Genomic DNA, 27484 nt, shown 5'->3' with positions numbered 1-27484 from the left:
GGTTCGCGGGCTCTGGAGCGCAGGCTCAGTCGTTGTGGTGCACGGGCTTAGTTGCTCCGCGGCACGTGGGATCTTCCTGGACCAGGGCTGGAACCCGTGTCCCCTGCATCGGCAGGCGGATTCCTAACCACTGCGCCGCCAGGGAAGCCCCTTTGGTCATCTTGATGGAAGTCGTGCTTCAGCCGCGCGGTCCGGTCCCTGCAGCCTGAGTGAGGACTGAGCAGGAAAGCCGGGTGGCTCGCCCCTCAGGGCCGGCCTGTGTCGCGCGGGTGCTCAGGGCATCAGAGCGTTGCTTTGTCCTTTATGGAGCGGGTGGTAGGAGTGCCCCCGACAGCACACAGCCCTCGCCCCTCCTTCCTCTCCGTAGATCCTGACCCTCACCCTGCTTCTCTCGGGGCCCTTTTCAGCCAAGCGGGCACGTGGCCCCAGAGACAGTGGTCTCCGCCGGAGGAGTGGGGCCTGGGGCTCTGCGGCTCCTGAGGGCAGGGTACTGGGGCCCGACCCGAGGCCGCCTACGCGAGAGCAGAGTGACGTGCCGGGGTCGGGAGGCCGGGGCGGTGGCTGGCTGTGCCTCTGCCTCCCTGGGTTTCCATGTCGCGATTGTTCTCGAAGCGCACAACCCCCGGGGGTGTGTGGCGGTGAGGTCCGAGAGCTCCAGGCGCTGTTGGCCAGAGCTGTGACTTTCCGGGTGAGTGCGGGGCCCCATCCGCCCGAGCCCGGCCATGCCCTCCATCCCCTCCATCCCCGGGGTGCTGTGGTGCGTCAGGAACTCCCCGCACCCCACCCCCCCCCGCCCCCCGCCCACCCCAGGAGCAGGTTGCTGAGCTGCCCTGCCCCGCAGCTGTCTCCGCAGACAAACGAGCGATGCCTTAACCCACCGGGAGAGGCGGGCGCTTGCGGGGCTGGCGGGCGCCTCAGGGCAGGTTAAGGGGCTCCGCCCTCTGTGGTGGTAACACGAAGGACGCTCTAAGCTGTGGTGCTGGTGGGGAGGCCAAGCCCACCGGCCCTTCACAGGAGCTTTTGACCCTTGGTGTGGATTCTGTGCAGGACTTGAGTTCGGAGGGGCTCGGACAGGAGAGTTCCTGCTGCTGTCTCCTTGACCTTTACCCTCGGTCCGTGTTCCTCCCGTGTCCGCACGGCTGCAGCCAGCACCACCGCCCACCTCCTGCCAGAGCCTGGGCCCCTCCTGACTCGGTCCCCCTTCACGTGACCGCCTTCTCGGTCCACCTGATGGTCAGTCTCATGCATCGTCACCGTGTCGCCTGCCCGCAATCTGGCAGCGAAAATTAAGTCGCTCCCTGCTTAGAGTCGCCTGCGAGGCGCTTTAGACTTGGCCGTGTGCCGCTCTTCCTGCCTGCTGTCCCATCCTCGACGCCTGCCCTGCCGCACTCAGGTCACGTCGTGGTCGGTGCCGCCTCCCCAGCTTTGCCCGCGTGCTTCCGTGCCTTGCTTTCCTCCCCATCCTGGGAACGGCGCGCCTGCTCTTCCTCGCCTCTGCCCCTGCTTTTGTCTCTGCGTCCTCCGGCCGTTGATCTGCGTGGGCCTCGTCCTGTCGTGCTTTTCTGTTCGCGGGTGTCCAGCACTGAGTCCCTGAGAGCGAGGCAACATCACATGTGCCAGGCACTTATCAGGCCCTAAATATTTGAATCCTCTCTTGGGCCAGTGATGCATTTTTGGATGTCTGAGTCATCTACATTTGTGTCCGTGGTATGCATGATAGGAAGAAGTATGGGATTAACCCCTGCCCCGACCCCTCAGAGAAAGAAAACAGCAGCCACAACCGAGGCCTTTTGGATTGTACGTATTTGGAAACAAGTGATTCTGTTTTTATATAAGGAAGTTGGCTTTCATTTGCATGTTATCAGCCAGATTCCTACTGCGTATTCGGACTCCATTTGGGGAAAGAAGTGGAGCATTTGGGTTGGTGGTTGTGCACATGGGGCGGCGGCTGGGACATTCCCCTCATAGTTCCTCGGTGACTTCAGTGAGCTTGGGCACAGGGGCACTGGCAGGTTGTGGTTTGTTTTGAAATTGTATCTAACTTGGTGCTAGAAGGCAGGATGTTTTCTGTTTCCCAAATGAAAAGGATGTTTGAATTGTATCCCACGTAAACTTTAGTGAATTCATGTGCGTTAATAGCTAATTTCTGCAGAGGAAGAGGTTAGCGGAAATTATGCCGAAACAGTAAGTTCTGTCTGGGTTGTAAGAGTGGATGTGACTTACTTATTTTTCTTCAAGTAATGTGTTTTGCCTTTATATAGTAAATTGCTGAAACAATTAGTGAGTTTCCGTAGAAGAGGAATGTTTCAGCAGTTAACAGAAACGTATGGAAATTTTGGAAAAGGCTGTAGAAAGAAGCCCAAAATGTGGTTGGCTTTCAGAAGGCGTGATGTTGGGAGTGGGGGGATGGGATGGGAGTGGCGGTCATCACTTCCTGGTGTTAACTCCTGGAAGTCGAGGTTGTCCCGAGAGGCCCCACGTGGGTCTGTGAGGGTGGGGGCGGGGGCCCGCGTGGGGGCCTTCTCTCCTCACGAGGGGGGCGCGTCCTCCTGTCCTTAGCAGGTGCTGGACATCGCCGTCACCTCTTCTGACTGACTCAAAGCGTCTGCCGTGTAGTGGCACTTGGCGTCCCATGACCCTTGGTGGGCAGCGTGCTTTTTTTGGAGAAGGTTTTTGTTCAGAGGAGAGCCAGCCCTGGGACGCCCACCCCACCATCCACATGGGGCCTGGGGGGTCTGGAGGCACGAGGGGTCCTGTGAGTGCTAAGGCCCTCCCCCCCACCCCTCCCTGAAAGTGGGTGCCGGCCGATGCTGAGTTTAGCAACTGAGCATCGCAGAGCCCAAGGCTCCTTCTTCAAAGCGCAGGAGCTTTGGCTGCAGGCGTTTTCTGGGGCGGGTGGTGGAGGCAGCTGGGCTGTCGTCTGGGTGGCGGAGGGGTCCTGGCTTTAGGGAAGAGTGTCTCGCCGAGGAGAGCCTCTGTGGGCCTCCCGGGCAGCGCCCACCCTGCTGGACACCATCAGGGAACCTTCCTCTCTGCGTCGGGAACCACAGGCTCAGGAGTTGTTTTGGCGACGGGGCTTAGGGGCGGCGGTGTCTCCTCACGCAGCTGGACTCACAGCCCATCCTCAACCTGGGATGGAGCTGGGCTGGTGGCGTGTGTCCCTCCCTCCTGCCGTCTGAAATCAGGGCCCCACATGCTTCGCCAGGGCGGCTGGGCCTCAGAGGACGGGCCGCCTCTTCCCTCTCTGCCTCCAGGACCCCCTCACCCGAGGCCCGGCCTCCCCGCCACGCCCTCGAGGCTCGAGGTGTCTGCGCTGCTTCAGCGGTTATGTCCCACAGCCGAGGGTGCCTTGCTGGGGGCCGGGGAGGAAGGGGGTCTGAGGGCAGAACGTGGCACGGGCCGGCTGGGTCCTCTGCGCGCCCACCCCTGCAGGGGTGGGAGATCCTGGGCTCTCCGCTGCCTGCAGGGAGAGGCCTGGTGGGTCCTTGTCGCGGGTCACGTGGTCCAGCCCCCTGGGCCCCCCGACGCGGGACGGACGCAGCCCTTGGAGCTGGGGTGGGTCTTGTGGGAGGACCTGGGGCGTGAGGGACGCTGTGAGAACGAGGAGCCCCAGGCGGCACGGCGGGGACGCCCTGGAACAGACTGGGACGCACTGGAGCCGTCAGCGCGGGTGCAGCCGAGGCCGCCAGCAAGGCCTCTGTGCAGCCCTCGCCCAGGCGTCAGCTCTTCCTGCGTCTGTCTCGGGAGCTCCCGGCGCTGCTTTTCCCGGGGCCTCTCACGTCCCCTTGAGACGCCTGCCCTCCAGGGGAGGGGCTCGCCCTCCACCCAGGTGCTGGGCAGGGGAGGGCGGGGTACTGGCATCCCGCGGCCCCGCCTGCCCTGAAGGCAGAGCCGCCTCTGCCCTGGACAGACCTGCCCTTGAACAGGCCCGAGGGGCGTCTCCGGGGCCTGGCTTCGGGGTGCACACGACAGTCACTGGGGGCCGTTTACAGACCTCTGCCATCTGCGTCCCGGAGCAGTTAGGTCAGCTCCCGGGGCGAGCCGGGCTGCGGCGCGGGGAGACCCGATAGAGGCCTGTGTCGGTTCTGAGACGTCAGCTGGGCCCGGGGAGAACGGGGGGCTGGCGTCGGGGCAGGACGGCCTCCTGCCCTACCCTCCGGGGCCGCCCGCTCTCCTCCGCACGCCGCACGTCTGCCGAGCCTCCCGTGCCCCTCGGCTTCTCGCCTCTCGCGCTCAGGAGCCGTGGGACACGGCGAGCGGCACGGGTCCGCTCACTCCCCCCCCCCCCCCCCCCCCCGTGTGCAGTGAGGCCAGGCCCCTGCAGGGGAGGCACCGTCCTGAACGCTTGAAGTGGCAGGAGTTGACGGTGCTGATGGTCCTTACTCAGACCGGCAGCAGCAGCGGGTCGTCTTCTCAGACAAGGGGGTCCTGTGTCGCCCACAGCTGGTTGCCCTTCTGGGTGTGGTGGCCTCCTTTTCTGTCAGTCTGTCAGTGCCTGCTGTTATTCTGCGTGTGGTACAGTGGGTTCAAAATGAGCGCTTGAATGAACACGTCGAGGGATTCCTTCCAGAAAGTGTCCAGCGGAAATATTCAGATAAGCTTCTCAACATCCACCTTTCGTCTTTTCCCCAAATCCTTTTCCTGGTACTTGAGACATGGAAGAGCTTTACGGGGAACCTTGTGGGGTCTGTGGCTTGATCATCGTGCTCCAGACCCCAGGGCCTCCGGGGCTCATGGTGTTGGAGGGGGGGCCCGGGGGCACAGAGGTGACGGTGTCTACCAGGGCCAGCTCGTGGGACAGTGAGGCGCCAGCTGCGTGTCCGTCGCAGCTTCTGAAGGGCTCGCCTCGGAGCCCAAGCCTGAGAGTCCAGCTTTCAGCTGTGGCCCCTGCGTCTACCCCTGGACAATGCCTGGTCCAGAGACGGTGCGGCCGGGCCCGCAGGGAGGGGCTTCACAGAAGCAAGGCCGGAAGTGGGAGGGTGCCAGGATTAGCCCGGGAGGAGGGTGCAGGGGGCCAACCAGGTCAGCGCGAGCCCCTCGCCAGAGCCGGCCGTGCCCGGGGCGGGAGGGGACAAGGCAGAAGCACGGCTGCCGGGGGAGGGGGTCCCCAGGACCCAAGAGTGTCCCCACCTTTGCCCACAGCGGGTCCCGGTCTTCGGGGAGGTCACCAGACCCTGAAGGCCTGGGGCGCGTTCTGCGCGGTGTGCTGGGATTTGTTCCGGAACGCCGGGAGTAACGCCTTAGTGACCGTTTCGTCCTCTAACCAGACGGCAGACGCAGAGCGTGCCCAGCGGCCCTGAGGGCTGGGGTGGCCGGGGCCTGGGGACGGGCTGGTGTGTGCGGCCGGGGCGCGGGGTGACAGCACGGCTGAGGGGGCACGCCGGGCGGATGCGGGTCCTACGGGAGCCTCCCGGCCTGTGCGCTGGCGCCACTGAAGACTGTCAGGGAGCAGAGCAGGCGACCGTGCCGTGCGCGGGACACAGCCGGCGCTGTCCGTTCACCGGGCCTCCCGCGGCCGGCCTGGCAGGTAAGTGTCGTCTGTGCCCACGGCCGTGCGGTCCTGCAGGTGGGGCTTCCCTGAGCGGAGTGGGGCAGGGGGAGCACCGCCTCTTCTGTGCGGCCGACAGACCCAGTGGGTTTGAGCTGACCTGAGGTGAGTAACACAGCGGCGGCCGGCCCCCGGGGTGCCCGGACCTCCTGGGACGCCCACGTCCAGGCCCGTCGCGGTCACGCGGGCACTCAGAGCGAACACGCTGCTGTGTGTGGTCCAGCACCTGGGATGCTCAGGCTACACCTGTGGGCGACGTGCCATCCTTAAGGTCACGTCAAAGCGGCCGGGCGCGGTTGCGTCTGGAGCCGGGGAGGGGCCGGCTGCTCACCCCAGAGGCCCACCCAGGCCGCCGCCGCCTCCCCAGGTGGAGACGAGCCGAGCCTGTGCCTGGGCTGCTGGGTGCCGAGCTCCCCGAGCGCGGGCGCCGCGAGCCTGCACGACCCTGCGGCCGTGCTGGGGCTGCCCACGCTCCCCCGCCTGCCGCGTCCAGGGAGGGTTCTGAGGTCAAGTCGCTGTGGTGTTTTATTAGCCGCGGCCCCGTGGGGCCCCCTCCCCTGGGAGGGCTCCGTGGATTTGGGAGTCATACCTGCGTCTCGACCCCGCAGAGCCCCCGGGGGGTGGAGTGGCCCTGAGTGCTCCCAGCCCTGGCCCTGCCCCGGGACCCTCGCTCGCGCACGTTCCTCTTCCAGACAGGCGTGTTCTGGGAGCGCCCTGCTCTCGCGTGAAGCCTGCGTCGGTGCCAGTCGGTGCCTGACGACCCCCCTCAGCGGGCACAGGGGCGCCCCTGCTCGGGGGACGGGGAGCAGATGTGACGGCCGCGCCCAGGGCCTGCTTCCTCAGCTCGGCGGTCCGTTTGACTCTGAGAAGCCGCCGTGACGGTGGCCATAGGTCCTCAGGGGACTGCTAGGGGTGGCATCTGGTGTGATGGTGGTCAAGGCCACGTCCGCCGACCGCTAGGTGCTCTCTCCGAGCGCTTGGTTAGCTGGCGGCACAAGCGGCTCGCGCATGTCTCTTGGAGGGAGGGGATGTGCTGTTGGGAGAGACCATGAGCCCAGGGCGCCCTGCCGAGCCCGTGCTGGGAATGTCAGAGGCCCTGCAGGGCGTGGAGAGCCTTAAAATGCACGCCCGGGTGCTAGGCCGCCCGAGGTCACCATACTTCTTTGCGGTGTCAGAGGAGGTATCCTGTGCGGAGCGGGGGCGCCGTGAGCGCGGTGCGGCGTGGGTGCGGTGAGCTCGGGGGCGGTGAGCGCGGGGGGGGCGGTGAGCTCGGGGGCGGTGAGCGGGGGCGGTGAGCGCGGGGGGGCGGTGAGCGCGGGGGTGCGGTGAGCTCGGGGTGCGGTGAGCGCGGGGGGTCGGTGAGCTCGGGGGCGGTGAGCGCGGGGGGGGCGGTGAGCTCGGGGGCGGTGAGCGGGGGCGGTGAGCGCGGGGGTGCGGTGAGCGCGGGGGTGCGGTGAGCTCGGGGTGCGGTGAGCGCGGGGGGGCGGTGAGCTCGGGGGCGGTGAGCGCGGGGGCGCCGTGAGCGCGGTGCGGCGTGGGTGCGGTGAGCTCGGGGGCGGTGAGCGCGGGGGGGGCGGTGAGCTCGGGGGCGGTGAGCGGGGGCGGTGAGCGCGGGGGGGCGGTGAGCGCGGGGGTGCGGTGAGCTCGGGGTGCGGTGAGCGCGGGGGGTCGGTGAGCTCGGGGGCGGTGAGCGCGGGGGGGGCGGTGAGCTCGGGGGCGGTGAGCGGGGGCGGTGAGCGCGGGGGTGCGGTGAGCGCGGGGGTGCGGTGAGCTCGGGGTGCGGTGAGCGCGGGGGGGCGGTGAGCTCGGGGTGCGGTGAGCGCGGGGGGGCGGTGAGCTCGGGGGCGGTGAGCGCGGGGGCGCCGTGAGCGCGGTGCGGCGTGGGTGCGGTGAGCTCGGGGGCGGTGAGCGCGGGGGGGCGGTGAGCTCGGGGGCGGTGAGCGGGGGCGGTGAGCGCGGGGGCGGTGAGCGGGGGTCGGTGAGCTCGGGGGCGGTGAGCGCGGGGGCGGTGAGCGGGGGCGGTGAGCGGGGGGCGGTGAGCGCGGGGGGGCGGTGAGCGGGGGGGCGGTGAGCGCGGGGGGGCGGTGAGCGCGGGGGGGCGGTGAGCGCGGGGGCGGTGAGCGCGGGGGGGGCGGTGAGCTCGGGGGGGCGGTGAGCGCGGGGGCGGTGAGCGCGGGGGCGGTGAGCGCGGGGGCGGTGAGCGGGGGTCGGTGAGCGCGTGTTGGGGCCAGTACTTGAGCTCAGGCGTCTGGAGGAAATGGAGGGGGGAGGCCCCACGCCTGTTTCCAGCACTGAACCTGGCGCTCCGGGACGTGTAAGTGGTGCGGAAAGGATTGTAAGCGCGCACCCCCCTGAGAGCAGGTCTTGGTTACAGGGAGCATCTCTGCAGGCCCATCGTCCTCCGCGTTGGCGGGGTGGGTGGGGCCGGCAGCGGTGGAGGGAGGGTCTGCCTGGGGAAGAGCTCGAGTGGGCGAGCGTGTCGGGTCACACTGGCTGTCGCCTGCTTGGGGCTCAGCGGTGTGCGCCCTGGACGTCGCGGTTTGGGTGCCGGGCCCACCCACCGTCCAGGGAGCAGGGTTGTTGAGGCACAGGAAGGCTACCGCCTGGTGTCACTGCTCCCGTTGGACCGGTTGTGTCCTGCGTTGTTACTGGGTTTCTGACAGCCTTTCCCTTAGGCCCCGCCGACCCCCCGCGTGACTGCTGATCAAAAACCCCCCAGAGAATGAAATTTGAAGTTATTCGGTGACTATTATCATTCGTTTCTTAATTTTATTGCTAGTATCCACCTAATGTGCAAAACTTATGTTTTTGAAAACACCAAGAGAAACACAATCTGGAGAGCAAGGAGAAATGTTCTTGGCTGTGCGTCCGGTGACAGGTGACCGTGCGTGCGGGTCCCCGGCCCAGAGCTCGGAGCCGCCCTCTGGCACGAGCGGGCGGGAAGCCGGGTGGCCGCCGCCTCCATCACCGCAGGTCTGTGCAGGTCCTGGCATTGCAGCTGCCTGAGAGAGAGACCGATGGCTGGCCCGGAGCCCACCCCTCCGGGGTGACACCCTTGGGCCGATTCTGAGGGTGAATTTGTCACGGGCGCCCCGCCCTCACTCTTGAAGGTCGGGTGTGCTTTCAGGATGCGCTGCCGCTCCCCTGGGGGCTACTTTGGTTTCCTCTGTTCTCTCTCGGAAGATCCGGTTGAGGCCCTGCTCGAGCGGGCCGGGCGCGAGATGAGGGCCTCCTCCTCCCGCTCCAGGACCTCGCGCCGCACGGCTCATGCCCGTCTCCGTCCTGTGCTTTCAGGTGTGGCCGACGAGGACGCCTTCGCGGAGGAGTGCCGGCGACGAGGCCAGCACGCGCTGCCCGCCCAGCCCGCCAGCACCAGTGCCCGCCCTCTGAAGTCCCACCGGCCAGCCTCTGTGCCCAAACACGCGCCCCACCCCCCGGGTGAGGACGAGGACGAGCCAGGCCGGCACCGGGCCGGCAGCAGCTGGGAGCCCCCGGCCGCGTTCCCCGCAGGTGTGCACGGGGGGTCCGCCGCAGAGCCTCCCCGCGGGGCTGCCTCCCGGCCTTCCCGGGGCCCCCGAGGACCGAGATGGCCCCTGTGTTGCTGCGTCCTGGCCTGACGGGCGGGCGGGCGGGCGGGTGGGGGGAGGCCGCGTGGAGCCCACACTAAAGCGGGGTGCCGGTCTCCCACCACGGCATGCCATGTGTTGTTTTGGGCAGCAGCTGAGACCCTTTGTGTGACTTCCAACTTCATGCTGGGGGTCTGGTCCCGCAGAGCGGGCGCCCGCCCAGCCTCTCCTGGGGGCCCTGCGGCTTCAGCCATGCCTCCCCGCCTTGCTGTTGAGTTACAGGCAGAACCTGACACCCGCCCCCAGGGGTCCTGTGGTCAGGTGGATGGGTGCTGACCCACCCTTACCCCAGGGGAAGTGTCCCACCTCTGGATGCACTGAGGCTTCGTGACCCCCTTTCTCCAGACCCCGCTCTGCCCTCTTCCAGCTTCTTGACCTGTAATTTCTTAGAGAACCCAGATGGGTCTTTGAAGTGTGTTCCCTGTAGAAAGTTCTGGATTACTTCTGACGGCATGGCTGTGCATGCAGGCTGACCCTGGCTGAGTCTAAAGGCCGATGTAAATCTAGTTTGAATTACTCATCGGTTTGAAGCGTTTGTGCCCGTCTTGGTTCTCAGCACTGGAAGTCGCCAGGTTGACCACAGCAGGTTATGTGAAGGAAGAGATGGATCCTTGGTCCCTTGTTCCAGGGTGACGTCTCAGTGTACGTCGTGAGGTTACTTCTGTGAACCTAGGGCAAGAAAGCATCGTCTGCGCAGGGAACTGAAAGGATGAGGTCTATCCCTTTCTTCTCCCAGAACTTTCTATTGGGAGCTCTGTCCCTTCAGTCCCCTTCTGGCCCTTTTCACGTGGAGCAGGGTGCGTGCTTGGGTCTTGAGGAGGACAGGGGATTTGTCCCATCCACCCACCGGAAGGCGGGTGTCCTGGGCTCTGAGCCAGGGTGCAGAGCCCCGCGGGACTGCGCGGACCTGGCCACCGGCTGCCAGGAAGCAGTGCCACCCAAGGCACATGGGCCATCTGGGAGCGTTAGCCTCTTCCTGGGTAATTGAAAGAAAAATGGAGGTGATTGAAAGTGGAAGGGCTGTGCGAATTCAGAAGAAACTTGTTCTGCCTTGAATGGGCGTGTGGATGTTTTCCCCAGATTTATCGTCACCTCCTGGTCCTGACCGCTCGTTGGCTGGACTTGGCGAGGGGCAGGGCTGTAGATTCAGTTTCCCCGAACAAATACCATTTGAACAGGGACCTTACGGGCTGTCCCTTTGGTTGGAAGGTGACCATAAACCTGGGTGTCTAAACTGGGTGGGCATATCCCAGTTCCCAAGAGTGAGGCGTGCGGGCTCAGGCCTGCCTGGAGGAGCCTTGTTAGGCATCTAGCTGGCTTCCTGAGCAGGAAGTGGGCCTGGGGTCACAGCGAGGCCCGTGGTGCTTCTGAGCAACAGAGACCAGGGCTGTGGACGGAAGGAGAGTAGCCACTGCTGGGGAATCATCAGAAAGTAATTCTTCTTTGTGAGATCTTGTGCTTTGTCAGTGTTAACCATCAGGGCCCTCCCAGGTGTTGTTTCCAGGTGGGGAAACTGTTGATTTATGAACTCAGCACATGCTTACACACGAGGGCGAGCAATGGCCTTGTGCTTCTGCCGAATGCTTCTTCCTGCCCGTGCTCCACAGCGATGTCGGGCGGCCAGGGCTCGGCCTGGCAGGTGCTGGGCGCTGCGGAGCACACTTTTTTTTTTGTGGTTTGTTTCCTTCTTTCAAATCAAGCTACGAGGCCTTCAAAAGAGTGTCAGAATGAATCACCAAAGAATTAAAGATATGCTTTTTACATGACTATAGTGAGCTCGTTTGACTTCTTATCGAGAGATGACGGAGCTGCTCCGGAGGAAGACTCCAAAACTGGGAGAGCGGAAAAGGCCGCTGGGGTAACAGGGCAAAGCTAGGTGCCCAGTGGGTCAGGGCCTCCAGGGAGCAGAGTGATGGGCACCCGCCGGGCCGCTCCCGCCGCCGCCGTCCTGCCCCGCCACGCCTGCCCCTCCGGCGGGCGCGCTCCGCGTGGTCTGGAGGCTCCCGCGGTGACTTCCTGCCAGGCTTTCACATCGCGGGCAGCCTTCTTAGAAGCATGTGATGAAGGGCTTGGTTCCCTACAAAGTGTCCGGTGTCCCCACTTGGTGCTTCAGCCATTTGAGCAATCGGCGGGCTAGGTGCCCCCGGGGCTGGCGGGGTGGGCAGTGGCCTGGCGGGTTCTGATGATTTTAGGCTAAACACGAGCCCTCGCTTGCGATGCGCTCAGGCCTCAGAACATGGGCTTGATTGCTCCTGGGAGGATCTCCCGTGTTGACGGTGCGGCCCGTGTGGTTCAGGGTCAGGGTGCGGCTGGGGGAGCCTTGGCCCGTCTGCGGGGGGAGTTCTGTGTTCAGCCCGACGGTGCCTTCTTGCCGGCATTCACTGTGTTGTTAACCTGCTGTGAGACGGGGTGACCGCCCCGGCTTTATGTCAGAGGACGCATCGCACGCCTCTCGGAGCCCGTAAATTAGACGGCGAGATGTGGATAAAGGATTAGTGTTTTTCGTTTATGGATTCCACACACACTGGAGGTCTATCGAGAATGTGTAACTGTTAAAAAGGAAAATTAAAATTATTCAATGTGAAGAAGAAATTCACGAATGAAAGGATAACGTTGATCCTTTAACTTCCCAGCTCTGCCCGGTGTGTGCCCGGGGGCGCCTCTGGCTTAGGGGATTCATGAGTGGAGACGGGGCCGGGGCCTGAGTATGAGGCAGGAGAGGGTCCCGGCGCCCCCGTGGCCCCCTCGGTCGGTCGTCGTGGTCGAGTGTGAAAGGGAGAGCTGAGAGGAGTGACTCGTGGCCAGAGCAGCGTGGTCACAGGGGCGGGGCTGCTGTGCGCTGGCGGTGGGTTCGCAGGTGTTTCTCTTCCTTCCTTTTGGCTTATTGTGTAGGTAGCCGGGTCAGGCAGGAGGACGCTGGGCGTGAGGACCCCCGGGGCCCCTGCCGCGGCCCCCGTGTCAGGGCCACTTCCGTACAGCACCTGACCCGGACGGCTGTGCTGATGGGAGAGCAGGCAGGACACAGGCCGCAGAGCCCTGGGGGCCGCGCCAGCCTCCACCCTCTGCGAGCGGATTCCAGGGGCGTTTGAGTCGGTGGTGAGGCTGGGAGGCCCTGGCAGCCTCGTCCTGTTGGAGGCGCGTGTGTGTCCTCAGTTTCCCCCCCTGCCCCGCAGCGGGCATCGTGATCAGGTCCCGGTTGGCTGTCGGCGCCCATCTAACTGACCCCCGGGCCCGGCCCACCCAGGGGTGGTTCTGTGTGGACACATGCGTGTCGTGAACAGACTGGGTCTCTGGGTTCCGTCTGGAGAGGAGATTGTGTTCTAAAATGGCACCTGCCTCCTAATTTAAAATCTCGAGGATGCTTTTATGTGCTCTTTTCAGCAGGCTTAGGGGCCCACGCGCATTAGGTCACAGGCCTGCAGTGATCCTGGCCTGGTTCTAGGCTGACCGTTCAAAACGATCTTCTGTTACCAAATTCAGCGTCCCGCTCCTCCGCCCACGTCTGTGTGCGCTAACGCAACACAAGGTCCTGAGCTGTTTTCGCAGAAATAACCCGGAGCTCTTCTGGCTCTTCGGACAAAATCTCAGGAGGGTGAGCGGGTCACACCCGCCTTTCTCCCCCGGCTTCGGGCAAGCACACGGCACAGGGGAAAAGGTTGGAGTGGGGCATTGGTTGAGCCCCGGACGCTGTAACAGCTGGGCTTCTCCCTGCAGAGGGGCCCCCGGGGAGGCCCATCCCCCGAGGCGGAGCCTGCCCTGCCTTGTCTCCAGGTGACCTGGGGCTGGGTCGTGGGGACAGATGATGGGCAGGCCCGCGGGGCTGGCTTGGTGGGCGGAGGGCGAGCCCGCAGCCTCCGCGGGGCTGGGATGCTGGTCGGATCATGTTAGAGGTTTCCATCGCCAAGTTTTAAGTCTGTCCATGTTTTTGTTGAGCCTTAGTCGTGGAGCAGATAGGAGTGAGGTCACATAACTGTATCGCGAGGTTTGTTTGTTTTAACCGGGGGGATACCTAGAGACACGTCTGCCTCTTGGTGGGGCCGCAGCTGCTCCTCTGCAGTGTTTCACACGCCTGTTTCCTTAGGATTCAAAGAAGGTGGCAAGAGGAAGAAGCAGAAGCAGAGAGAGGAGTCGAAGAAGAAGAAGTCGACCAAGGGCCGCCCGTAGACGGGCCGCAGTGGAGCGGCGGGCGGCCAGCCGAGGGGCTGCACACACGTGCCGGGTGCCGCACCTGCTTCTCCGCCGCCCCGAGGCCACACCTGCTCGGCGCTGGGGACACTGGGGGCACACCGGTCAGGGCCCGGGGGGCGGGAGCATGGAGCCGCGGGCCCGTCCCTGCTTCTCCAGCTCTGCGCCCGCTCATCCCCCCGGCGGCTGAGGCCACCCTGCTTCCCTGGCGCACACCTGCGGAGATGCTTGCAGCTTTGGCCGTGTGGCGCTCCCGACGGCGCGTGCATGCTCGTGACACGACCTTCGCTCCTCCGCTGAGTGTGTGAATCTAGACTCAAGTTAAGCACAGGGCGACGTAAAGGTGACTCCTGGCCCCAGGTGACCTTCTCTTCAGTTTCGGGGAGCCAGACCTTCACGGTGACCTGGCCGCTCGAGGTGTGGAGCCCCTTCACGTTTATGGTTTTAATTCTAATCTTCTCGAATAGCCCGTCTTTCCTTGGATCTGTAGTTGTTTTGGCAGGGACACAGGAGTCTACAAAATTCTGTTCAGTAGTAGCACCTCTGGCTCTTAGGTTAGACTCAGGCTGGGGGGAAGCAGACGAGCCCCTCCCACATGCAGCTCGTGAGGTACTGAGCACAGGCGCTGAGCCGGGTGCGGGCTCCGGCACCGGCTCCTTCAGAAGAATCGCTTCCCTTGGGCCGGGGTCTCCCAGCTTCCGGCAGCGACTCCTCCGCAGGACCGAGGCCCCTAACCCCCTCCCCGCCCGCTGTCAGGGCCCCTCCTCTCACTCCTGCACCCGCCTGAGTCCCCTTGCCCTTTGCCCCCGGGCACCGAGGGCATCGTGAAAAGCTTGGATGGCATTTTCAAACGCCAGCAGCTTTCACCCAGCGGCGTTGGGAGTCCGGGCACTGGGGGCACAGCTTTCATGGCCGAGCCGCGGGCTTGGGCGCCGGGAGCAAGTGTGACGCGTGTGGTTCTCAGGTGACTGTGCAGTTTGCTCCGTGTACCTGGTTGTAGTGGAAGGTGGTGTGGACTCTTGGGTGAAGAGTGGACTGGTGTTTGATGCTTAGTGTGGACAATGTAACCATGAAAGCGTAACGGATTTTAAGTGCTACCCACGTAAATAAACTGTAAGCGTTATTGACTAACACTCACTTGCCATCATTTATAAACATCAGTTATTAGTAATTAAAAAGAAAAGCAGTTCTTCTCTGTCATTTCAGTTATGAGAGATCAAGTGGTATTTTGGGGGCAAGAGTCTAGATTCTGAGATGCATCACTGTAGAGTGGGAATGTTGTTTTAAAGACGACGTCGCCCCTGAATGTACGACGTGTGAAACCAGCGGCCTTGCTGACACCACGGGAAGCACGGAGATGAGCCGGGCATGCCTCCAGACTCTGTCTTGGCCGAGGACAGCGGCCACGTCCCGGGGCCGTGAAAGGAGGGTCACTCGGAGGAGTTGGAGCCTCTCCGAGGGGGGTGGTGGTCCACGCACGACGCCCTGACTTGGTTCTTCTCAGCCCTCACAGCCCAGAGCCTCCCCGCTGTGGGGACCCAGGGGGAGGGCCGGCCCGACGCGAGGAAGGTTTCAGGTCCTCAAGGCCGGTCACCCAGGATAGGACACAGTGTCCGTGCCATGGGGCAGAGCCCCGGCGGTCATCAAGCTGCTGGGGACCCCACGTCCGTCTTCACACAGCCCTGCCCTGCAGGCCGCTCCTGAGTGAAGAGGGGAGGGGAGGCCCCTGGAGGGCAGGCCCACAGGTGGGTCCCGCTTCGGAGGGGAGGGGAGAGGGGGCAGAACCAAACCAGCCCAGGGGTGGGCACAGAGCTTGTGGGGCTGGAGCCACCTCTTCCCCTGTGTTAGGAGGGTTAAGGGCTGCAAAGCTCACGTAAGAAACGTTCAATTTGAAATGCATACACTTTCGTAGGACATGCCGTGTCCCGTCCCCAATCTGATGGGGCAGCATTGAACCGGGAAAATGCTGTGGAAACATCCACAGGGAAGCTCTTCCAAACTCTTGTTTGGAGCCTTCAAAAAGTGGGCCATATAACATTAATAATCACGCCTGATTTTTTTTTTCTTTCACTTTTGCCAAAATGAGGTTTTATTTTGAAGGTCGTTTGACAGTAGGGAGACCTAGGATTCACCGGCTCGGGATCCAGGGCACGTCTGTGCTCACGCAGTGGTCCTGGTCACCCCTGGTTGCTTCCGCGAAGCTTTGCACCAAGTAGGAGCAGAAACTGCCCCCTCCCCCGGCGCCGGCCCCTCCCTCCTTCCGCACCACCTGAGTCTGCCGCCCAGAGGCCACCCTTTCGGGTCGTTTGGTCCGCAGTTGCCCACCTGGAGGACCCCTCCGGGCGCGTTCCAGTCTGCGGCGGCCCCTGGTCCTCAAGGTGTCGTCCTGGGAACCTGAGGATGGCCTGGGGCCAGAGTGGACGAGGACCGCTGGGGCTGTGGCTCTGCCCCTGCCCCGCCGCCCCCTCCGTCCGGCACCGAGCAGCCGGGCAGCTCTGACCACCACCCCGGAGATGACGAGTGCGGCGGGGCCCCCCTGCGCGTGGGAGGCAGTGTGCCCCCCTCCTCGCGGACAGAGGCCCGGCCGTGGGACGCGGGTGCCCGGGGTTGGGAGGGGCCGGGCAGGGCAGCCCCGTGGGCGGCCCTGGCTCCTGGTGGGCCGGAGGGAAGGGCGGCTGCGGAGCTGCGTCTGCCCAGGAGGGCGGGTGGCGGCCCACTTGGTCCTGCTGGTGGATGGGCCCTTCCCCCGCCTGGTGCGCAGAGACGAGACCGGGTTCTGGAGGGTTCGGTGTTTTCTTGTCATCGTGCTGCTCTCTGGGGGGCCCCTCCCTTTCCCCGCGGCTGCTCCCTCGGCCCAAGGACGGTCCACCCGGCCCTCGGCGCCCTGCCACCTCACGGAAGAGCCCGGCTCGCTCGGGGGCAGGTTTCCCCGGGGCCCGCCTCCCGCTGGGCCTCCGCAGAGCCCGCTCTGCTTGCCTGGCCTGGGACCTGGGGACAGACCCCCGAGACTGCGGGCCGTCCAGGGGAGGCGGCCGGTGTCCTCAGCCAGGTGACTGCCGTGAGCTTCGGGGACGCCGCAGGCGTGTCACCCCAGGTTGAGAGCAGGGGCCCGGGTCCCACGCAGAGGTCCGGGCTGCCGGCCCCCGCCCCACAGGGCCTGCCCAGAGGCCTTTGGCCACACGGAGAGGGGCTGTCCCTTGGGACTCTTCCCCCCACCCCCGGGAGCCGCTCCCGCTTGGGTTGAAGCCTGGAGCGTCCAGAAGATGCACGGGACCCGCTGGCCTCCTCCCCTCGCCAGGCCCCCGGCCTTGGCCAACAACTGGAGACCACGACAGCCCTGCCTTTACCCCGGAGACAGGGGTGGTGGGGCCTGGCCTGGGGACCCTCCCCAGCCACCAACGTCCAGCCCATGCTTTGCAGGGAGGCTGCTAAGTCCGCGTGTTTTGAAGAAGTGAACGAGAGAAGAGGCTGAGGAGGGGGCGCCCGGGCCCCCGGTGAACAAGAGAGGAGGCTGAGGAGGGGGCGCCCGGGCCCCCGGCCTTCGGAGGAGCGAACTCACGGGGAGGCGGGCGTGGCCCCGTTACCACCCGTCCACAGCTCTGCCCGGAGCTGCTTACGATGCCGTGTTTTCTAGTCCTGGTGAAATACGGAGAGCGCACCATGGACCGTCTGAACCAGTTTTCACTGTGCAGCCCAGGGGCGTCCAGCACAGTCACACTGTTCGGCCAGCATCGCCACCAGCACTTCCAGCACTTGACCTCATCTTCCCAAACTGTGTCCCCGTGAAACATGACGCCCGCCCCTGCCGCCCCCCCGGGTCCTTCCTTCTGTCTCTGATTCAGTGACTCCAGGACCTCGTGTGAGTGGGGCCACACAGGGTTTGTCCTGTGACTGGCTTGACTCACCCAGCATCCACGTTGCCGTGGGCATCAGATTTCTCGGCTGAATCGCATCCCGTGGTGGGTGACCACGGTCCCTGGAGGGGTGGACACTTGGGTTGCTGCCGCTGTGCCGCGTCCGGCCTGCGTCCTGATGTGTAAGCAGCAGAGGGTCCCACCTTCTGGGGAACGTCGCGTCCTCTGGCGAGGCGTGTGCTGTGTCAGCTCCCGCCCCGCACGGTGCCTGGCAGGGCTGTTCTGTTGTCTGGGGGACAGGGGGCAGCCGGAGTGGACGGGCCCCTGGAGCGTCTCGGGCACCAAGCAAGGCCGAGGCTTGGCAGGAGCCTGAGACACAGGGCTCTTGACTGGGCCCAGCCGGCACAGCCTCCCCTGCCCGGTGCCTGCTGCCTGCGCGCGGCTCCTCAGGCCGCCTTCTCCCCGTTTCGGGCGGTCCTCACGGCAGGCCCCTGACATCCCCCTGCCCACCTGGAGCTGCTGAGCAAGGCCGGGCAGGGAGGGCGTCCCGGGCCCGCAGCCAGGTGGCTTTGGGTGGACGTGTGGCACCAGGCCCCTTCCTGGGCCCGCCTCCCTGACCCCTGCAGCTCACACAGGCCCCGTTGCCACTGACCACCCTCGGAGGCCCCCTGGGTTTTCCGTTCACCCGTGCCCGTGCCTGGGCCACCTGGGCACCTCCCCACACCTGCTGCATCCACCTGGCTCTCAGCTGAGTCTGCCTGGGGTGGGGGTGGTGGGTGTGGACACCAAAGGCGCCCCAGTGTTGGGTGCAAGACAGGCCCTGGGGTGGGTGTTAAGGTCTCACCAGGCACGGTTACCGCCCGGGGCCGAGGCCCCCAGCCCAACTAGAGACCCGCTCTTGGTAGAGGCCGCGTGAGGGCAGAGGGGTAGTCCAGCTCGGCACCTGGACCAGGCCGCTGCCTCGGACCCCACTGCTGGGCGGGCGCCCAGCTTCTCAGGTTGAGCCCAACGCCGTGAATATTTGTTACAAAATGACTCAGTGTTTGTTTCATCCGAATTCCTGACTTCTTCCCCAGGAAGACGTGGAGTCATCGACAAGCGGGTCCAGCAACTCTGACCGGAGCCCCGGAGCGGGGGCAGGTTGGCGGGTGAGGCCGCGTTCCCAGCAGCCGGTGTGGATGGATGGCGGGCGCCGGGCGCTGGGCTGGGTCTGGAGGAGACCCCGGTGCCGCGTGCCTGCCCGCCTGGCGCGGCCCCGCCGCTGCGGCTCCCCGACGCCCGGCGGCAGATGCCGCTCATCAGGGCCGGTCGGCATCCGCCGCGTCAGCGGATTCCTTGCCTCTGTCTCTGGGGTTTTCACAGGTTTCGCTTGATCAACGGCATTCATTCTTAGTGGACAAACAGAGTTCAGTTTTGTGGCTTAGAAATTATTGGTTCTCTGGCCAAGTAGCCGTTTAAACAGTGACTGGGTGGCCCTGGGTGACCAGGACGATGAATCTGCCTGTTCCTGAGAAAGCTGACGTCGTGCGTGGGTGTCGGCCGGGCGTCTGGGTCTGGAGTGGAGGCAGGCCTGGCAGAAACCCTGGCAGGAGAGGGCGGGGCTGCGGGAAGCGGTGAGTCCCTCAGCCCGCCGGCCAGGCCTCCGAAGCACTGCCCGTCCCGGGCGGCACTCACCAGGCCCCTGCCTCTTTCCTTGTTCTCCCTTGAGCCCAGGTCGGGGTCCGCCCGCCCAGAGCGGGAGCGTGTGGCTTCCCAGGGCTGGCGCTGCGATGCCCCCGGGATGTGTCACCCAGGTGCTCTGGACTCCTGGCCGTCAGGTGCCTGGCTGTGTCCTTGTCCTTTTACAAAGGAGACCGCAGGCTCCAGGATGTCAAATATGGTCCCTGATGTCCACAGAGAGAGGAGAGCTGGGCTCTGAGCTATGTCTGTTCGACGTGAGGTTTATGCCCCGACCCACCTGGTCGTGCTCAGCCAAGACCAGAGGTGTTTCGTGCAAAGCTGGGCCAGCTCGCCTGTCTTCAGGGTGGCTGGGGAGACAGCCTCCCCAAAGCATCGTCACCTCTGTACGATTCCCTTCCGGGCGGGAGTGGTTCTGGGGGTCTTGAGCCACCTGCCCTGCCTGTGATGTCGCCCACCAGGCCTCCCCACTGGGTGACGCCCGGATAGGCGGCCTGGGCTTTATCAACCCAACTCGGGTGCTTTGAGGGTGAAAAGGGCTCAGGACTAACTTCGCCAGCGTGTCGGGGGTGTGTGCCTGGCTCCGGGCACCTCACGTACCAGTTGCCAGGGAGCTGAGCATCCTGAGTTCTATTCGGCTTTTACTTTGCTAACTTGGTAGTAGGGAGGTTTTCCTACAGAAAAGTAGCTAGATTTGACAGTCGTGTGTGGGTGTGTGATTTGCAGACCATTTTAAAGTAAATCAAACACTTCGTTCTTAAATACTTCATATGCATCTCTAAAAATATCATTCTTTACACAACCTCAATACCATTATCACACCTCAGAAAATTAACAGTAATTCCCCAATGCCACCAAACTCCCAGTCATTTTCAAAATGATTTTTATAATGTTTTAAAACCATGCTTCACTCAAGACCACATCCTCCTTTGTGGTTATGTTGCCTAACTCTGCATTCTTACCTTTTATGATGAGAAGTCTTCATCACATGCAGTGTATATATGAATGGACAGAGTACGTGGCACCTGTCGGTCTGTCTGGTCCAGATCCTCCCTTCAAAGCCTGGACATCCTCTCCTTTTGCCTCTGAGTATCCACCACGGTCTCCTTCTGTGTTCTCAGCTGGAATTCTATGAAGGCGGATTTTCCCGAGCCCACTCTGGGACCCTGAAGTGCAGTTTGTACAGAAGAGGCCTGATAAGTGCGGTGTCTTTTCCCTATTTTTCAGACCTCAGAATAATGCTTGTTTTCTGACTTCCTCCTCGGACACCCAAGGTGACCAGTTACTTTCTCTTTTTAGTCTCAGATATCTTTCCTGTGTTTGGTCCATTGAAGCCGTTCTCAGGAACGGGCAGATTCATCATCCTGGTCACCCAGGGCCACCCAGTCACTGTTTAAACGGCTACTTGGCCAGAGAACCCAGGGCGCTCTGGGTGATTGTGAGGGATACGTGCATTTAACCAAGGGTCATCCCAGGACTCAGAGTAACTCTGGGGTGCTGGGCTAGGCCTGGTGTGTGTTTGTGAGTGACAGAGACAGAGACTGAGGCAGAGATGCCGCAGGAAGCTCTGGCCTGTGGACTGCCTTCCTCAGGAGGGCACCGTGGCCCCCCGCAGAGACTGCAGAGGGCTGGGGTGCTGTGCTGTGAGAGGGAGGTCCATTTGTTATCAGGGCCCTGAGATGTTAAAATCCTTTGGGAAAAGCTCACAGGGCTGAATGGATGGGGTGAGAAGACAACACGGCCTCTCCCGTGACCCAGAGTAGCCCAGGTGGGAGGAATTGCAGGCTTAACTTCCAGTGACCAGCAGAGGCCGGGCCCAAGGCTGCCCTTCTTCCTTCCTGGGCCGGCTTCTGCCGCCAGCTCCTTCCAGATTCCCACGGCCGTTGGTCGTGGAGGAGAGGCCACCAATGGTGATTGGTCCACCCACCCACCCCCATCATCCATCCATCCATCCATCTATCATTCATCCGTCATCCATCATCCATCCATCATCCATCCATCATCCATCCATCATCCATCCATCCATCCGTCCATCCATCATCCATCCATCCATCCATCATCCATCCATCCGTTCATCTTCCTTCCATTATTCATCCATCATCCATCCATCCGCCCACCATCCATCCATCCATCTTCCTTCCATCATCCATCCATCATCCATCATCCATCCATCCATCCGCCCACCATCCATCCATCCATCCACCCATCATCCATCCATCCATCATTCATCCATCATCCATCCATCCATCCATCCATCATTCATCCATCATCCATCCATCCATCCATCCATCCATCCATCCATCATCCATCATCCATCCATCCATCCATCCATCATCCATCCTTCTGTCCATCTTCCATCATCCACCCATCATCCATCCATCCATCATCCATCTATCCATCCATCCATCCATCATCCATCCATCCATCATCCATCATCCGTCATCCATCCATCATCCATCATCCATCTATCCATCCATCCATCATCCATCATCCATCCATCATCCATCATCCATCCATCCATCCATCTTCCATCCATCCATCCATCCATCCATCATCCATCCATCCATCCATCATCCATCATCCATCCATCATCCATCCGTCCATCCATCCATCCATCCATCCATCATCCATCATCCATCATCCATCCATCATCCATCATCCATCATCCATCTATCCATCCATCCATCCATCATCCATCATCCATCCATCATCCATCCGTCCATCCATCCATCCATCCATCCATCATCCATCATCCATCCATCCATCCATCCATCATCCATCCTTCCGTCCATCTTCCATCATCCACCCATCATCCATCCATCCATCATCCATCTGTCCATCCATCCATCCATCATCCATCCATCCATCATCCATCATCCGTCATCCATCCATCATCCATCATCCATCTATCCATCCATCCATCATCCATCATCCATCCATCATCCATCATCCATCCATCCATCCATCTTCCATCCATCCATCCATCCATCCATCATCCATCCGTCCATCCATCATCCATCATCCATCCATCATCCATCCGTCCATCCATCCATCCATCCATCCATCATCCATCATCCATCCATCCATCCATCCATCATCCATCCTTCCGTCCATCTTCCATCATCCACCCATCATCCATCCATCCATCATCCATCTATCCATCCATCCATCCATCCATCCTCCATCCATCCGTTCATCTTCCTTCCATTATTCATCCATCATCCATCCATCATCCATCATCCACCCATCCATCCGCCCACCATCCATCCATCCATCATCCATCATCCATCATCCATCCATCATCCATCATCCATCTATCCATCCATCCATCATCCATCCAGGGCATACCAGTCATGCATCTGGCGTGTGCAGGCTTGTTGGGGGCATAGCTGTACGAGCTGCAGCCTGCCCTGCAGATGGGACCACAGGCAGGAGGAGTCACCCCCGGTCCTGCCTTCTCAGGCCCCATCCCGGCAGGGGGCTCAGACAGTGCAAGAGGAGCTCCGAGGAGGGGCATCTGCTGCCGGGGGGCTGAAGGAGTGTTGTCGGTGGGTGTCGGTGTGTGGAGGTGGGCAGATGGTCCAGGTGAGAACTCGTGGGAAGGAGGGTCTGGGCCAAGTAGGACGGGGGGCAGTGGGGTGGGGGAACCAGGTCGGGGCAGCTTCCAGTACAACCAGAGTTTGCGCTCGGCACTGAGCCCAGCAGAGCAGGCCTGGCCTGAACACGGCCGGCCGGAGGAGAGGGCGCCGGGCTGACTTCTGCCACCTCCCTAGGCTCATGCTGCCTGCCGATGGGCCAGCAATGGGCCTGCCCTGAGGACCACGTCCGCCCATGGTGGGCAGGGCAGGCTCGCCCCATGAAAGCCCCTCCCAACATCAGAGCTGGTCCTTTGAGCTCAGGCCTGAGTTTGGACCATGGAAGCAGCAGGAACCAGGGACGGCGGGGGGGGTGGGGGTGGGGGAGGGACAGGGTGACTTCCCAGGTGCCCGCTCGCTCTTGCAGGAAATGGCCGCTGCTTCAGGACTGGCGCCATCTGTGTCTTCTGGCAGCCTTGAAGTTGCCACCTGTCACTTGATGGATCATTTGTCACTTGACAGGGATCAACTCTCACCTGACAGGACCACCTGTCACCTGGCAGCTCACCCCTGGCTCCAGGTGCGGGTCCTGCCCCCAGCCCCCTCTCCTCGGCCGTCATCCCTGGACGCTGCGAGAGGTGCCCTCTCCCCACCATCTCGTCCACCCTCGAGCGGCACCGAGCAGGCCTGGAGGACGCTTGCACAGGAGGAGTCCAGGGGGAGAACTGGGATGTGGGGCAGCACCGAGGACGACCGCCAGGCAGAGCAGCCCGGGCACAGGGCCAGTCAGGCCACGAGCATCCTGCGGCCCATGGCCACAGCTGACTGCCCGGCCCCGCCGCCCAACTTCCGGCGACCCCACGTCCCGGCAAGGGGGTCCACGTCCCAGCCCGGAACCTGTGAGGAAATCGAGTCTTTGCAGACGCCGTCCATCTAGCTAAGGATCTGGTCTTGCGGGCTACGGTGGCCCCAGTGCAGGGGTTGGTGTCCTGTAAGACAGGGAGGATGCCTGAGGCTCAGACATGCTGGGAGGAGCCCGGGCGGGAGCTGGGGGCATGGCCGCCACAGCCTGGGTCACACCCTGGCCCCATCCATCCATCAGTCCATCCATCCATCCGTCCATCTATCCATCCATCGCCTGCGGACGCTGCTCTGGGAGATTCAGCTTAGGATGCAGTTTCTGTGACGTAGCACTTCAGCATCTCAACTTAAAAAACCCACATCAAATATTTTCTGAAGATTCCCGTGTGTCTGTGCAGTTTGGAGGGAATTTTTCCTTATCCAGGGTCTTCAAGGGGAAAGGTCCGTGTGGCAAGATGGTCTTTTATGGCGCAATATTTTCTGTGGCCACAGGAGGGCGACTCCATAAAGGAAAACAGAACTGTGGGCAGGAGCCCCACCTCTGCCCCCTCCCACATGCACCTGCACATGCCTGCACACACGTGCACACAGGCACACATGGTAGAGTAAATCGGTCGTCCTTAAACTTTAGTAATGTTGAAGTTAATCGAAGCTAAAGTGAGTTGGAGGGGGAGGGGACCAGAGTGGTTTCCTCTCTCCTCGGTGGAGTAAAACAGCTTTACTGGAGAGCTGGAAGCTTTCCTTGTTCAACATTTACCCTCTAGTCTCATCATGTTATAAATAACACGTCAAAGGATTCACAAGAACACAACTTTAAAAGATAAAATTAGGCTCTACCAATAGCTCCAGATTTTTTTCCTATACTCACACGCCAAGAACATTTCTACATCTTTCACTCAAATAACATCTGACAAACGGTAATTTGTAGTTTCCTGAGCTAATAGAGAAAAATAAAATCTGTTGTTAATATTTCTAGCACCTTCTGGCTAAAATAATCCCATGACCTGCTGAAGCCTGCACTGGTCCCCCACTAGTAGGTGATGGGGAGGAAACGTCAAGCCTGCCCAAACTTGCACCAGAGCCCGGCCATCCCGGCTGCCTGGGAGCAAATGGGAGGCATTGCATCTCTGCCCTTGAAAAAACCATCTTAGAATTTTTAAAAAAATTTTTATTGGAGTATAGTTGCTTTACGATATTGTTAGTTTCTGCTGTACAGCAAAATGAATCAGCTATACGTATATAATCTTTTTTGGATTTTCTTCCCATTTAGGTCACCGCAGAGTATTGAGTAGAGTTCCCTGAGCTATACAATAGGTTCTCATTAGTTATCCATTTTATACATAGTATATATGTACATAGTGTATATATGTCAATCCGAATCTCCCAATTCATCCCACCCCCCCTTCCCCCTTGGTATCCATACGTTTGTTCTCTTTGTCTGTGTCTCTGTTTCTGCTTTGTAAATAAGATCGTTTATCCAATTTTTTTTCAGATTCCACATATATGTGTTAATATATGATATTTGTTTTTCTCTTTCTGACTTACTTCACTCTGTATGACAGTCTCTAGGTCCATCCAGGTCTCTACAAATGACCCACTTTTGTTCCTTTTTATAGCTGAGTAATATTCCACTGTATATATGTGCCTCATCTTCTTTATCCATTCATCTGTCGATGGACACTTAGGTTGCTTCCATGTCCTGGCTATTGTAAATAGAGCTGCAGTGAACATTGTGGTGCATGTGTCTTTTTGAATTATGGTTTTCTCAGGGTATATGCCCAGTAGTGGGATTGCTGGGTCGTATGGTAGTTCTATTTTTAGTTTTTTAAGGAACCTCCATACTGTTCTCCATAGTGGCTGTATCAATTTACATTCCTACCAACAGTGCAAGAGGGTTCCCTTTTCTCCACACCCTCTCCAGCATTTATTGTTTGTAGATTTTTTGACGATGGAGAATTGTTTTTGAAGCTCTTGATGCAAACATGCAGCTGTTTCATTAATCCTGACTTTTACAATGAGTCATTTCTCCAAGGTGTGGTTTAACTTCCTAATAACTAGTGGAAGTCTTCCTGTCCCCTAAGCGTGATGTGACACTTTGTGACGTCAAAGAGGGTGACATCTAGTGTCCCCTGTCCTCTACTCCCTACCAGACTGTTATTGAAACCGAGGTGAAAAACAGGCTGACGGAAGAAATAAAACAAAGGGGAAGAAGGCAGCGGCCAAACCCGAACTGCCCCAATCCTGATAACACCCATGAGAAGTCATCGCCCCTCCCCGTCGGTCCCCATTTAAAATGCACAGGGGGGAATTTGAAATACGTGCTGTGCTCTGACATGCCTGCTGCAGCCTCTTCCTCAAAACGACCCCCTTGATCCAAGCTTGGACCTGAGAAAACCTCCGGGGTCACCAGCCAGTCTAGGAAACGACATCCTTCTAATAGATTGGCTTCCATTTTGATGCAAGTCAATTGATTTATGTGACTCCTTTGTGAGCTTCAGTCTTGGGCTCAAAGGGTTTATTGTTTGCGTTGGAAGGACAGCGTATGACAGTAAGCGTGGGGTTTCCAGTGTCCTTCCGTGTAGTTGTAAAAACCTCGCGTCAGTCGGGGGCTGGGAGACTTTTCCGACACCACACCCCAGCCGAGGCTCCAATCAGACATTTAGAGGGCGGCTGTAACAGTTACTTTGCCCTATCGTCCAGGTGTAGGAACTAGGAAATACACGTATGGTCTAGAAAAATTCACCTCTCCACCCCTTTTATGTGCTCTTAAATCTACTTTCTTTTCATTTTTAGCTGCATTGACAAATACTTTGCTGTAAGTCCAAGCTTCTTGGGAGAATATAAATATTAGTCAGATCTGCCAGCTAAATACCTTTCATTAGAGCCAGGCAACCAATTTCATTTCAGAGTAAGAGGCTGCCTGCAGATTTCTGGAATTCTATTTTTTATATACAATCTCTACCGCTTACATATTTTTAATGCAATGTCTGTTGTCCGATCAGAATAACAGGACCGACCCGGTGCTGATTACCCGGTGGAAGTGAGTTTCCTCGTGTGTGGGTCTCACCTCCGGCTGTGCCATGGATTTGCCAGAACTGACATTATGATCTCCTCAGCACAGTTTATATTTATCACAACCAGTTTAGAAAGAGTTGGAATTAATTAGGGAACGTTTCAAATGTCAAATCGTTAAATGAAACTGTAAAAAGTAAGTTGTGGTCTTTGGCAAGCAAGTATTTCATAAAATAAGATCCCTGGAATGAAATGGTCATTGCTCTGAAATATATAGTTTTATTACCACTTTTAGGGACACGGATTAACAATCCAAGAGTTTTAGATTTGATACGAATAGTGATGTCTTATAGCTGCCACAGGAAGTCATGGGGTTTGATGTCTAAGACATCACCAGAGACTCGAGGACGTATTCAGTCAAAACGTGGCGTAGTTAAGGGGGTGTGTGCGTGTGGGGGGCACCTGCCAGTTGTTCGTTGCATTTTGAGTCATTTACAAAGCGTTCAGAATGATAGATAATGTAGAAAATATTGAAAGCTGAAGTTAACAGATATAGGAATCTTCTTTGAAATAGATGATCAAGCCGCTGGGAGGTGACCTGGGGCGTCCAGCAGACTGCCTGTACACCGGCCGCCTCGCCTCTGTCACGTGCCATCTGTGGTGACTAATGAGGACCACGGGTACCAACAACTTCAGAAATTCCCCCAAACTGAGAATCTTGTCTCCTTCCTAAATGTGGTTCTGATGACACAGAAACAGTTTCTGTTTCGATGCGTTGATGTTACAGCGAACAAGCTGTGACAAACGAGTCTGTCGGGGAGCACTCACGGTTTTTCTCTTTTTTTTCTGGTTGTTTTTGTTGAAAACACTTGTTTTTTCAGTGTGAAAGGAGCTGGTAAGGAGGTATGAACAGCCAGCGTCTGTAAAAGCGTCTGCTGGTCTTGAAGCCGGGAGCCAGGACGTGAATGTTCACTGGATGGTGCACACGGTCCGGAGGCGGCAGGGGCCCCGAGGCTTTTCACAGAAATGCAGACAGACGAGGCTGAAGCCAAGAAGCCCTTCTCACGGTCAGAGGGAGAACTTCTGTCCCTGGGGGGCAGCGTGCAGACTTCTACGTGGAGACCGTAAAGCCCTGACGTGCAGTCA

The 27484-nt window shown here is 60.3% G+C and overlaps 1 protein-coding gene across 3 annotated transcripts in view; it reads left to right on the top strand.

Moving 5' to 3' along the window:
- DNAJB6 (DnaJ heat shock protein family (Hsp40) member B6) overlaps positions 1 to 14492 on the top strand; it is a 58253-nt gene extending 43761 nt beyond the window's left edge. For all 3 annotated transcript variants that reach the window (XM_059932935.1, XM_059932933.1, XM_059932934.1), the window contains 2 exons: positions 8843 to 9058; positions 13256 to 14492. In XM_059932935.1, coding sequence (XP_059788918.1) covers positions 8843 to 9058; positions 13256 to 13338 — 299 coding nt within the window. In that variant the 3' untranslated portion in view covers positions 13339 to 14492. The remainder of the gene's footprint in view (positions 1 to 8842; positions 9059 to 13255) is intronic.
- Positions 14493 to 27484: the final 12992 nt, after the last annotated feature.

Source organism: Balaenoptera ricei, chromosome 9 (assembly GCF_028023285.1).
Source record: "Balaenoptera ricei isolate mBalRic1 chromosome 9, mBalRic1.hap2, whole genome shotgun sequence".
NCBI lineage: Eukaryota > Metazoa > Chordata > Mammalia > Artiodactyla > Balaenopteridae > Balaenoptera > Balaenoptera ricei.
This window is presented reverse-complemented; position numbering and strand designations above follow the sequence as displayed.